This window comes from Hyperolius riggenbachi, chromosome 2 (assembly GCF_040937935.1).
Source record: "Hyperolius riggenbachi isolate aHypRig1 chromosome 2, aHypRig1.pri, whole genome shotgun sequence".
Classification (NCBI taxonomy): domain Eukaryota; kingdom Metazoa; phylum Chordata; class Amphibia; order Anura; family Hyperoliidae; genus Hyperolius; species Hyperolius riggenbachi.
The window spans coordinates 137,660,427-137,674,581 of NC_090647.1; the positions used below are offsets into that span (position 1 = coordinate 137,660,427).

Sequence of the window (14,155 nt, forward strand, 5' to 3'; positions counted from 1 at the left end):
AAGGACAACCACCCTCTGTACAACATCTACTGGACCTAGAAAGGAAAACTACCATTCTGTACCACATCTGCTGTATGTAACAAGGAAAATCACCATTGTGTACCATATCTTCTGGATCTAGCAAGGAAAACCACCATTGTGTACCCTATCTAACAAGGACAACCACCACGGTGTGTACCACATCTGCTGGATCTAACAAGGAAAAGCAACCCTTTGTATCACGTCTACTGGACCAAGCAAGGAAAACTACCATTCTGTACCAGGTCTGATGGATCTCAGAATTTCCATTCAAAGGTGGTTGAAGTTATGCTAGGTACAATGCAATATTTGATCATATCTGTCATGTCCAATTTTCTCCCAATTGATAACGGGATTGATTTTGTGCAGTAGTGATCTGAAAATCAATTCTGTTATCAGTTGGAAGCAGTTCAGACATGTTGAAAATTATCAATTCAACCGGTCGATCTGATGGAAAATGGACTTTACAACATAACACTCTGTACTGACAGGTTAGATATACGAGTAAACTTCATATACGTTTCACAAAAATTCCTTCATCCTTTAAGGAAAAGGGAATTTATAGTCTGAGGTTCACTTAACCTCTGGGGCTGGCCTTCTAACAAAATAAAAACAAAACTTTGATTTAGGTATATAAAAAAAAACCTGAACAAGGCAGTTCTAATACTCTACAGATGACAAAACAACAGTATACAGATTTCGGACAGCAAAAACAGATGTTAATTGGCAAGTTCACACATATAGCAATGTAATAAACTCACATGATACTGCAGTGAATTTAAAGCAGACCTAAACTTTGAGACTAAAATGACGACTGCAGAAATCCTTGCCTCACTGTCAGTGCAGGAGATTAGCCAGGGGCTCGAGTGGAGGGAAGGGGTATCAATTTTTAGAATAATAGCATTGCACAATGATAATACTAATTAACCTTAAATTCCATTTTATGCCAAGAGTCCAGGTATGTTTAAAGATGCCCATTAAAGGTGCAATTTTATCATCAGATGTGCTACTTTGATGAAAGTAATCAGAAGGTAATTTTCAATTCTTCCCATAAACAGGTCAATTAGGGCATTCCCTCTCTTCCAATTAGATTGTAAAATTCAACATTTTCTGCTTCAATTGATCATAGATTCATTTTACATTGCCTTTTGCAACGCACTGCGCTGATTTCTGAACTCGATCGTAAAAATTGCGTCAAAGATTGCATCTGATTAAAAAATTGTATTAACGGGCACCTTAATACAATATATACATGAAAATGATAAAGGTCATTGTAGTCACTGTTTTATAACAGGAAACAATATATTATTAAGGAAACGAGGAACAACATACAAGTAATGACATTAAATAACAATCTTATATATATATATGTATATATAAACACTGATTTCAAACATTTCTGCTGGAATGTATATATAGTAATAATACTACATTAATCACTGAGCTATTCATACACAATTAGCTGTATGGAAGAAAGAGCAAAAGCTAGTTACATCATGTCCAAGGCAGCGAGTATAAGCTTGTAAGTATACAATCATAAGGAAATGACATGTTCTGTATAGAGGCTGGTGTCCACCAAGACAGCCTAGAGTCCCAGAAGTCCAGAGAGCAGAGTACGCCGTGCCGCAGTGACAATGACTTGGAGCGCTTTATTGCAGTCATATAACATGAGCTAGTTATTGCTTTGCTACAAATGGTCTAATGGGCTCTCCAATAAGAGGTTACAAAGTAAAGTGTCCGGGAGAAAATGTTCTGCTTCGTACGATTTCTATTTATACAGGTATAAAACTTAAAATAAAAAAGTGATACATTTATTACAAAACAAAAAAGGTGGAAAGATCAAAAATGTATTCAGTACTTCAAAAATGTCATGATGTGGCAGCATACAATTGTGCAATTAAAGGGGCTGTCTAACCTGAATTGATATTTTAATTTTTGTAGTAGATAGGTTGAGTCACTGACAAGCTCTGCATAGCTCATAGTGACACTAGTGTTGAAATTTACAGTATATACCTGAGATCAGCCCATCTGTAGTGACCATCCCATTTATTTTACATTTCAAAGTGGCGGCAGGGAGAATAAAGCCCCCTGTCTGCAGCCAGTGGGATGACACCTTGCAAGTGGGCAAGGCAGATTTTGCTAGGAAGTAGAGATAGGCTATCGTTAAGTCTAAACTTGCGGTATGTGGCTAATGTGCATGTCATTTTCGTGCATACCATGTGTGTCTCCAATACAGCACACAGTTAGACAAAATAGTTGATGATTTTAAAGACTATAATACATGATGTGTGCTTGAAAATGCAGCAAAAACCATATGTTTTTTGCATTAAACCTGAATGAGCACTTATATAAGAACTTGCACATTAAAGCGCGATCCCTGCCCAATCTAACCAATCCCAGTAGGCCCTGGTTAATTAAAGTGAACCCCATTTATCCCTCTACTCTTAAAAAATGTTTTTTTTAAGTATTGTATGGTTCTCTTGTATATTTAAACATTCACAAAGTAGGTTGAATGTTTTACTGTAAGTAGCAGTCTATTAAGTGTCCCAGAGTGAAAATACATTAACTATTGACCTTGTCCTACTTTTCCCCTGCTCTCAGAAGTTGTATTCTGCCAAGAAAACTTTTATGGCTGTAATTTGCTTATCAGTGATGTTTACTATATTCCCAACTAGGTACCAACAAGACAGAAGCTGTCACTTCCATGCCTGAAAAATAACTCTTTCAGGCAGCAAAATATAGCAAGTAAATCAGCCTGGTTATTAATATGTTTTGTACTCTGCATACACCTGTTTATTTACCTCATCATGCCACCTCGAGTACACTTTAACCAGTTGCCAGTTCAGCAGCAACTAGGCTACTGGTTCAGTTTCAAATTGGTGGAAACTTGCATGAATAGTTGAGCTAATCTTTATTAGTGAGATGTTATCTTTTATAATATTCCCTCTTAGAGGTCATCAATGATATCCATTTTCTACTGTAGATTTGCTGAAAGTGCCTTGGTGAGATGGGATCGGTCCATTTTTAAGCTGCGTGACTTTAAATGCAAAATGTTCATAATCCTGCATCAGCTCGGAACCATTAGCATCTCACTGACCATCCCTAATCCTAAGGGCCGGTTCTCACTAGGGCAATTAGTGGGTGATTCCCGCTAATGGACGAAGCGCCAGCGCTTTTTAAAATGCTAACGCAATTATAACTATATGGCAGTGACCTCACTGCCATGATTGTGGGCGTTCCACGATTAACGGCAATCGCAAAATGTGTTGCCTGCAGCATTTTGCTACGATTCTTGAGTGATCGCGGTACAGCGCTTAAACAAGCTCTGATCGCATTGTGATCATCAGGAATCAGAGGAGTGTACAGTGGTTTTACCTCGCTAACCGCAGAATAATCACCCGCATAAACCTTGTACGTTATAGTGAGAACAGGCCCTAACTCCCCTTTCCTTTGTATCTTTCATGATAAATCAGTTCCTATAAGCATTACTTTATGCTGGTATTTCTTCAACAGTGTTTTTTTTTTTTACTGTATTTGGTTTTATATTCTACAGAATATGTGTTGCCGGCCTGAGTTTTCACAGACTGAAGACCTCAGTCTGCTCTACTGTCAATGAGTAGTAAGAAAAAAAGGGAAAAACATGTGTTGATATTATTAAAGTAGTACCGTAGTGGGTCACTATCATGCTATCTAGCAAAGAGGCTGTACTTTATTATATAATAAAGCCTTACTACCACTGCAGCTCTGGTATTCTCACTAATGAGCCTCAGTGAGTGCTGGAGTTTGGCTGGGCTTCCTAGTTTGGAAGCCGGGAAACTGGGCGTGTCCCCATTGATCCCTTGCCACACCTCTGTCTGCCCCCTGCCACAACAGTCACACCCTTTCCTGCATCCTGGAAACATTACTACCTGGCATCCGCACCAGTGCACTGAAGAGGAAGGAGGGAAATATTAGACCCAACTGGTAGAATTTTGGTCTGTGTTGATTTGGCGGGGCTCAGTGCAGCTCTATTTGTGACAGCAGCCACTGCTGCGTTGGTAGAAAGGCTGTATACTGTACTACATGATCCCTTTAAGCAATTCTTGGGGGGAAAAAACTAAATATTAAAAATGCTGTGTCAGTTGTCAGATTGAGTTATGCTGTATGATTTAGTCCATAATGATATATACTACAGGGTATTTAACCACCTTAGCGGTATGGACGAGCTTAGCTCGTCCATTACCGCCAGAGGGTGCCGCTCAGGCCCTGCTGGGCCGATTTAGACCAAATAAAAAGCAGCACACGCAGCCGGCACTTTGCCAGCCGCGTGTGCTACCTGATCGCTGCCGCTCTGCGGCGGTCCGCCGCTCTGCGGCGGTCCGCCGCGTGCAGCGGCGAAAGAGGGTCCCCCCAGCCGCCCAAGCCCAGCGTAGCCGGAACAAACAGTTCCGGCCAGCGCTAAGGGCTGGATCGGAGGCAGCTAACGTCAGGACGTCGGCTGACGTCCATGACGTCACTCCGCTCGTCGCTATGGCGACGAGGAAAGCAAAACAAGGAAGGCCGCTCTTTGCGGCCTTCCTTGTTAATTCTGATCGCCGGAGGCGATCGGAGTTACGCTTCCGGAGCGCCCTCTAGTGGGCTTTCATGCAGCCAACTTTCAGTTGGCTGCATGGAATAGTTTTTTTGAATTAAAAAAAAACCCTCCCGCAGCCGCCCTGGCGATCTTAATAGAACGCCAGGGTGGTTAAAGTACTGTACTTAAAGAGGAACTTTAACCCAGGATTGAACTTCATCCCGATCAGTAGCTTTTTCCATGAGATATCTTTACCGTTTCTTGAATGGATCATCATGGGGGTCTGTGTGGCTGATATTGTGATGAAACCCCTCCCAAAGTGTGATGTCATGACCATGGTCCTGATAGTTTGTTGTCTGTGAAAGTCATTGAATTGTGGGAAATAAGGGCTTTCTTCCAAATGCCGAGCAGTAATATCTCCCTCTGTGCAAACAACTCTCAGTAACGAACATTCAGATTCAGATCACCAGGCAGAACTAAAGATGTCACCACCCAGTGATATACTGCAGAATGTAAATCAGGGAGAGGGAAGATTTCACAGTTGGCAAACACTGACTAAATAATCTATAAATGAATATTGTAAAAAAGCAGACATTTTTTTTCATTATATTATCTTCACTACAGTTACTCTGGTTTAGTAGCCAAGCATGTAGATGGAGTGAAAACACCTTGAGATCTCTGCACACCGATTTAGTTTCTTTTCAGAATGCCCTGAAGGATTGGCTACGATCTCTGTAATAGGTTAACTCGATAGATGGGGAGACTTGGAACAGATCAGATCCCATTTCTGGGACGACCTGGAAAGAAAAGAAAACTGCATGCATAATAATAGATTTTGTTTAACCACAAGTCAGCCTTAAACTGAATGACTTCCAAGATCTGTGCATAAAAGCCTTATGGGGAAGGCAATATATTCCATTGTCAGTACTCAATAATAAGGACACTAAATAATATCGACACTAAAGATAGTGACAGTAATATCTGATGGCTCAAAGTCCTAAATGGCTTTGGGTTGGGGAATAAAGAACCTCTGCTGTTGTAATAAGTGACTCCTCAGCCTTAGCTCAGATTGTGGTGGTCTTGTTGCGTTCCTCTTACTCTTGCTCCTTGCAGTTCCCAGTTCGGAGGTCCGTGATCTGTGGGGAAACTGGCAGGCTTGAACAACTTTCTGATCCACCATCATCACACTCTGTATGAAATAATACAACACCTTAATATTTGTTTATTGTAAACTCTATAATTCTTTATACGATAAATATATGGAACACAATCAGGGGTGTGAGGGTGTGGTGAAGCCCCATAGCAAATTATTACTGGCTTCTTCTGAGACTCGTCCTCAAAGGCAATCTATCTGATGAGGTCTGTACTTTTCTAAACCAGCATCAAACACTACATTAAAGAAAAAATATACAGTGGGATGCGAAAGTTTGGGTAACCTTGTTAATTGTCATGATTTTGCTGTATAAATTGTTGGTTGTTACGATAAAAAAATATCAGTTAAATATATCATATAGGAGACACACACAGTGATATTTGAGAAGTGAAATGAAGTTTATTGAATTTACAGAAAGTGTGCAATAATTGTTTAACTTAAATTAAGCAGGTGCATACATTTGGGCACCATTGTAATTTTATTGATTCCAAAACCTTTAGAACAAATTATTGAAACTCAAATTGGCTTGGTAAGCTCAGTGACCCCTGACCTACATACACAGGTGAATCCAATTATAAGAAAGAGTATTTAAGGGGGTCAATTGTAAGTTTCCCTCCTCTTAATTTTCTCTGAAGAGGAGCAACATGAGGGTCTCAAAACAATTCTCAAATGACTTGAAGACAAAGATTGTTCACCATCATGGTTTAGGGAAAGGAAACAGAAAGCTGTCTCAGAAATTTCAGCTGTCTGTTTCCAAAGCTAGGAACATATTGAGGAAATGGAAGACCACAGGCTCAGTTCAAGTTGAAAAGAACCTGTAATGAAAAAAGTTCCCCTGGGGTGTACTCACCTCGGGAGGGGGAAGCCTCAGAGCCCCAATGAGGCTTCCCCCTCCGCTGTAGTTGCAGGCAGTCCAGCGCTGGCTCCCTCGAAGTGTCCCGGAATCCTCTCTCGACAAGCCGGACAAGTGCTCATTTATTTACCTTCCTTGGCTCCAGCGGGGGCGCTGTTGCGGCTCTCTGCATGCACAGAGATAGGCGAAAATATTATTATTATTTATTGTATTTATAAAGCGCCAACATATTACGCAGCGCTGGACATTAATTTAAAATAGCCGAAACTCCATCGGTTCCGCTCTACTGCGCAGGCTCAGGAGACTTGCGCCTGCGCAGGAGACTTGCACCTGTGCAGTAGAGCCGTCCAACAGCGATCGGCTATCTCCGCCTATCTCCAGGGAGGAGATCCCATACTGAGATGGGGAGGTAAATATTTACATCCCCGCCGTTCCCGAAGATTTTTTGCCGCCGCCGTGGGACCGAGGAGGATGGGGGAAGCCTCAATAGGACCCAGAGGCTTTCCCCACCCGAGGTGAGTACCCCCCCAGGGGAGGTTTTTAAAAGTTACAGGTTTTCTTTAACCTCCCTGGCGTTCTATTAAGATCGCCAGGGCGGCTGCGGGAGTTTTTTTTTTTAATAAAAAAAAACTATTACATGCAGCCAACTGAAAGTTGGCTGCATGAAAGCCCACTAGAGGGCGCTCCCAATGCGTACTTCTGATCGCCTCCGGCGATCAGAAGTAACAAGGAAGGCCGCAATGAGCGTCCCTTCTTGTTTCGCTTTCCTCGTCGCCATGGTGACGAGCGGAGTGACGTCATGGACGTCAGCCGACGTCCTGACGTCAGCCGCCTCCGATCCAGCCCTTAGCGCTGGCCGGAACTGTTTCTTCCGGCTGCGCTGGGCTTGGGCGGCTGGGGGGACCCTCTATCGCCGCTGCACGCGGCGGATCGCCGCGCTGCGGCGGGGATCAGGTAGCACACGCGGCTGGCAAAGTGCCGGCTGCATGTGCTCCTTTTTATTTGAACAGAATCGGCCCAGCAGGGCCTAAGCAGCACCCTCCGGCGGTAATGGACAAGCTGAGCTCATCCATACCGCTAAGGAGGTTAAGGCTCAAAGTGGCAGACCAAGAAAAATCTCGGATAAACGGAAGTGATGAATGGTGAGAACAGTCAGAGTCAACCCACAGACCAGCACCAAAGACCTACAACATCATCTTGCAGCAGATGGTGTCACTGTGCATCGTTCAACCATTCGGCGCACTTTACTTAAGGAGATGCTGTATGCGAAAGTGATGCAGAGGAAGCCTTTTCTCCGCCCACAGCACAAACAGAGCCGCTTGAGGTATGCTAAAGCACATTTGGACAAGACAGCTTCTTTGGAATAAGGTGCTGTGAACTGATGAAACTAAAATTGAGTTATTTCGGCATAACAAGGGGCGTTATGGAGAAAAAGAACACAGCACTCCAAGAAAAACACCTGCTACCTACAGTAAAATATGGTGGTGGTTCCATCATGCTGTGGGGCTGTGTGGCCACTGCAGGGACTGGGAATCTTGTCAAAGTTGAGGGACGCATGGATTCCACTCAGTATCAGCAGATTCTGGACACTAATGTCCAGGAATCAGTGACAAAGCTGAAGCTGCGCCGGGGCTGGATCTTTCAACAAGACAACTGCCCTAAACACTGCTCAAAATCCACTAAGACATTTATGCAGAGGAACAAGTAAAATGTTCTGGAATGGCCATCTCAGTCCCCAGACCTGAACATAACTGAAAATCTGTGGTGTGAGTTAACCTGCCTGGCGTTCTATTAAGATCGCCAGGCAGGCTGCGGGAGGGTTTTTTTTTAATAAAAAAAAAACTATTTCATGCAGCCAACTGAAAGTTGGCTGCATGAAAGCCCACTAGAGGGCGCTCCGGAGGCGATCTTCCGATCGCCTCCGGCGCCCAGAATAAACAAGGAAGGCCGCAATGAGCGGCCTTCCTTGTTTTGCTTACATCGTCGCCATAGCGACGAGCGGAGTGACGTCATCGACGTCAGCCGACGTCCTGACGTCAGCCGCCTCCGATCCAGCCCTTAGCGCTGGCCGGAACTTTTTGTTCCGGCTACGCTGGGCTCAGGCGGCTAGGGGGGCCCTCTTTCGCCGCTGCTCGCAGCGGATCGCCGCAGAGCGGCGGCGATCAGGCAGCACACGCGGCTGGCAAAGTGCCGGCTGCGTGTGCTGCTTTTTATTTGAGCCAAATCGGCCCAGCAGGGCCTGAGCGGCAGGCTCCGGCGGTACTGGACGAGCTGAGCTCGTCCAGACCGCCCAGCAGGTTAAAGAGAGCTGTCCATGCTCGGAAGCCATCAAACCTGAATGAACCAGAGATAATTTGTAAAGGGGAATGGCCCAAAATACCTTCAACCAGAATCCAGACTCTTATTGGAACCTACAGGAAGTGTTTAAAGGCTGTAATTTCTGCAAAAGGAGGATCTACTAAATATTGATTTTATTTCTTTTTTGTGATGCCCAAATTTATGCACCTGCATAATTTTGTTTAAACAACTATTGCACACTTTCTGTAAATCCAATAAACTTCATTTCACTTCTCAAATATCACTGTGTGTGTCTCCTATATGATATATTTAACTTACATTTTTCATCATAACAACCAACGATTTATACAGGAAAATCATGACAATTAACAAGGTTTCCCAAACTTTTGCATCCCACTGTATATAAAATTTAAAATGTATGTAAACACATACACATAAGAAGAACATTTGTTTCAGAGTAAAATGAGCTATGCATTACTCTTCTTCTATGTTGCTGTTGTGTACAGTAGATCATAAAAATGTTACAAATCTGACAGGCTTTGGACTAGCCCATCTGCTCATGGGTGATTCTAAGTTATTTCTTTATTTACAAAAACATGTACTGAATGGTAGTTGCTCAATCAAACTGCTAAAATAGTGTGCAAGAAGTAGGGAAGCTGGCTGACATCTTTACACAGATCCTTTCCAGAAAGCGCTCTTGAGAAGACTCAAATGTAATACTGAGAATCTCCCAGGAGAAGATGGACTAGTACAAAATCTGTCAGTTTTGAACTAACTACTGTAAGTGACAATAATATAGGAGAAACTTAATTTATACTGTATTTTACTCTGGAAGAAATGTACTTCTTGTATGTATGTGTTTACATAGATTTTACATTCTACAATTATTTGCAATAGTGGTTCTTTAAAGCATTGTAATAATTGTAATTGTAATAATTGCTTAGCAAATTAGCAAAGGTTGGTTAGAGAAAGAGATCTTCCAAATATTGCCTCTGCTGTTAGGGCCAGTTCAGATGGATGTTTTTGGTCAATGGTAGGCACGATGCTCGTCATTGAAGCGCTGTCCATTCAAGGAACTGGACAGCCACTGGGCATGATTGTTTGCCGGCGCAAACGCCACGATCGATCGCATTGGGAAACCACAACGCTTCTCCAACAAAACACAATGCAAAAATCAAACGACGTGAAGTGTCGCTGATAGTTGCCAAATGCTTTTGTGGACGCTAGCAGAAAAGCATTTGAATTGAGACCGCCCCCCGCATCACCTAGTCCCATGCACGCCTCCAGGACTTCTCAAGAGCTGCTCCAACACTACGGAACTCCCTACCTCCACCCATTAGGGCAGCCCCCTCCTTCAACATCTTGAAGATGGCCATCAAAACTCACCTTTTCACTCTGGCCTACTACCCCTCACAAGTGCTTTAAACCCACAGCTGAACTCTGGTCCCCTACCATTTGTGTCCTTACCTCTCCCTCTAGATTGTAAGCTTTTGGGCAGGGTCCTCCTCCTTTTGTGTCCTACCTGATCATGCACCTCCATTACTGTGAACCCATGCTATGCATCTGTGTGAACCTAACTTGCCTAATCTCCATGCTCCCCTCCAGTGACTGACTAAGCATTACCTTGTACTCATACTGTGCTGTGTGATCTGGTTTTCTTGTATTCCTGTATTGTCATATTGCTGTATGTCACCCCTAAATATTGTCTGTAACCTAAACTAATGTCCAGCGCTGCGTAATATGTTGGCGCGTTATAAATACAATAAATAAATAAATAAATTGAGACACCGGGTAGCTGGTTCAGACATCCGGCCCTTATGGCTAGAATTATGGCTGCACCTCTTGCAGACTAGTGTTTATTCTGTTTATTAACAAGACGATGTGACAAGTGTGAGAACTCCCAGAAATGAGATTTTACCTGTCTTCAGAAAAACATGATAAAGGATAAGGTAAGCACAGAGGTATGGTCATGCTGGATCCCTAGTTCATGGGCTACAGAGCTCCCAGTGCATGGGAGTATAGACTGCAACCCAAACCGTGACTCCCCCTCAAGCCCAGCCTGTAAACTTGGGTACACTGTTGCAATGTTGTCAGGGCCGGCCCTAGACTTTTTGCCGCCTGAGGCAAATTATTAAAAAAAATTGCCGCCGCCGAGCTGGAGGGGTAGCTGGCAGGACGGGGGTATTGGGCCTAGCGGCGGGTCGGACCCCCCCCCTCGCCTGGGTCCCCCGTCCTCCGCTCCCCTCCAGCCTTAAATAGAAGCAGCCGCTATGTGTAGGAGGAACGGGCGGGGAGGACACTCACCTCTTCCCAGCGTGCGCTCCACTGACGTCACTTCCTGCAGCGTTGCAGGAAGTGACGTCAGTGGAGCGCACGCTGGAACGAGGAAGAGGTGGGTCCTCCCCGCCCGTTCCTCTTACACATAGCGGCTGCTTCTATTTAAGGCTGGAGGGGAGCGGAGGACGGGGGACCCAGGCGAGGGAGGGGGGGGTCCGACCCCCCTCTCCGCCGCTGGCCCAATACCCCCGTCCTGCCAGCTACCCCTCCAGCTCGGCGGCCGGCTCCCCGCACCCACGGACGGGCGGGTGCCGCCCCTGGAAATTTGCCGCCTGAGGCAAAAGTTTCACCCCGCCTCATGAGCGGGCCGGCCCTGAATGTTGTAGTACCTATATAGGTAGCAAGAGGTGCCCCTGGTATTAGCTAGCCAGAGGAACCCCCATTATTAATTAGACAGATGCAGCCCCCCAGATGCAGAAACTTCATGCTGTCTGTTTTAGCCCCTATATTTATCTAAAATTCTTATTGAAAGGTTTTGGACTAGTAGATCTCCTCACGGAGTAGCCTCGGAGTTTCCTTTATTCTTTCACAGTGTTCCCCAAACGGCAGTGGTACAATCCAGCAGCCAGAGTAATGTACAAAGCCTGTTGGAAAATGCCCTTTTAAACTTAATGTGTTGGTATGCATTGCATTTTGTTTTTTTCTCATAGCAGTGCACTGTGAAAAAGCTTTCAGATAAAACGAGGCTAGTGGGAACTGAGCCATAGGAAAACATGGACATTACATTGAAAATGGAGCTCACTCCAACCTGAATTATCGGAAATACTTTCTGTTTTAAGAAAGCAAACCTTTGTTTTCCATAGCATTTTAGTAAGGGGGCTTTTTGGACCATTGTAGCCCCTTACACACTCCAATGAGTTCTGGTTCACCATGAGCTTGCTGGTTAGTCTGTACTTTGAAAATCAGTTGTCTTTTCAGTTATAACTGAGAGCAACTGATTTAGGCCTCTTTCACAGTGGGACGATGCGTTTGATGTGACGTTAAAGGGAACCTATACTGAGTAAAATTATTTAAAATAAACACATGAGGTAACTTCAAATGAACATTAAATAGTTACCTTGCCGTCAGTTCCTCTCAGAAGCTCACCGTTTTCTTCTGACAATGATCCCTTCCAGTTCTGACAACATTTTGTCAGAACTGAAATATATCAGTTGCTGTCAGTTATATATCAGTTGCTATCAGTTATAGCTGAGTGGACAACTGATGTTCCCGGTAATGTCCATGTTTCCCTATGGCTCAAGTGGATGATGTTACAGTTTAACAGTGTGCTGACCAGAGAGCTTATTTTGACTTTTAATTTTCAGTTCAGGTTTTCTTTAAGGTCGCATAACGTGCCCCTAATGCAAAGCATTGAAAGACTATAACTTGGACGTTATAGTACATTCTGTAGCCCTGCATTTGGTGCGCCATTTTCGTCGCATAGTGATGGAACGAAAACGGCGCATGCGTTACATTTAAAAAAAACAAATCCTTACTGAGCATGTGCAACACACAAAGCAGCAAACGTATTGCTAAACGCACAGCATGCAGCACTTTCTAAATATTGCTACACGTTACACACAACACAACGTGTGCACTGTGAATGTCGCACAGACTTTGTTTTGCTGTGCTTTAGTCTGTGTTATAAAATTTTCTAACGTGCGACTTTAACGTCGCACTGTGAAAGAGGCCTAAAGGGGGAACTATTGCGAAAATTGTAACATTTAAAATACATGTAAACACATACAAATAAGAAGTACATTTCTTCCAGAGGAAAATGAGCCATAAATGACTTGAAAAAAATTAGAGAACCGACAGGTTTTGGAATAGCCCATCTCCTCTTGAGGCATTTTCAGGGTTTTCTTTATATCCAAAAGCACTTAGAAGTTGGACGGAGCAACTGCCATTTTCTACCAAAAGTTGGCAGTGAACTGCTGCTGGCCAACATCTTTATATAAATCCGTTTCGGGGAATGTCTTTATAAAGAATAACGACCATGCTGATAATCCCTCGTGAAGAGATGGACTAGACCAAAACCGGTCGGTTCTGTCAGATTTCTACTACCTACTGTAAGTGACAGCAAGATGGGAGAAAAGTAATTTACAGCTTGTTTTACTCTGGAAGAAAAGTACTTCTTTTATGTTTACATGTATTTTAAATTTAAAAAATGTTCACGACAGTGGTCCTTTAAGTGTAAAAGGACCCTCGAGATTTAGGGCTGTCAACTTTCTAATACTGTCTGTAAGTGTTATCTACATAACATAAATAGGCATATTATATGTATGTGCACAAATTTTACTGTCTTACATTGCAGTGGGCCTTGGACTGTGTTTTTAAAAGTTTTGCCAAAACTTTTGCAACACAAAACAACCAATTTCCAAGATACAAAATGGTTGGGTATTGAATTTTGATTACTGCAATTGTTACTAGACCTTTTTGTATTATGCCACATATGGTCATCCATCTCTGAAATAGACAGATCAGTGCCTCACCTGAGATATGGGGTGTAGTAGGCACACATAAGCTAATGCGGCCCAACCTGTCACGTGACACCAGCCTGGCCAGTCGTAACCCTTCATCCATTAGAGTCTGCTGGAGGAGCTGCCTGCTCCATGTAGATGGGTGTGGTAGGGTTAGTGATAGGTCTGTGGGGGGTGCTCCAGGGGATGTGGGTATTCTTACTGTCACAGCTGTAGGCAGACAAACAGAGAGGGTCATTTCCCTTTTTGAAAATGCAGGTTGTCTATGGAAATACCATATATAAAGAGGGGAAAGCAACAAAGAAATTAGGGGTAGCAAGGGAGAGGGTGGGAACATAGGGGGTCCCATCAAAGTTTTGCTGGGGGGGTCCATTATTTGTAGTTACACCAATACGTCTGTGTCTGACTGTGCACAGTGCAGAATACTGTACACCTGTGTCTGACTGTGTACAGCGCAGTATACTGTTTACCTTTGTCTGACTGTG

The 14,155-nt window shown here is 43.7% G+C and overlaps 1 protein-coding gene across 2 annotated transcripts in view; it reads right to left on the reverse strand.

The window, feature by feature from the left end:
* NAB2 (NGFI-A binding protein 2) overlaps positions 1-14,155 on the reverse strand; it is an 84,305-nt gene that overhangs the window by 4,642 nt on the left and 65,508 nt on the right. The window contains exons 6-7 of one of the 2 annotated variants that reach the window (XM_068267475.1): positions 13,683-13,880; positions 5,669-5,706 (exon numbers count right to left, since the gene is read on the reverse strand). In XM_068267475.1, the coding sequence (XP_068123576.1) occupies positions 5,669-5,706; positions 13,683-13,880 (236 nt within the window). Of the gene's footprint in view, positions 1-5,668; positions 5,760-13,682; positions 13,881-14,155 lie in introns of both variants that reach the window. The other variant, XM_068267476.1, reaches the window with a different exon arrangement.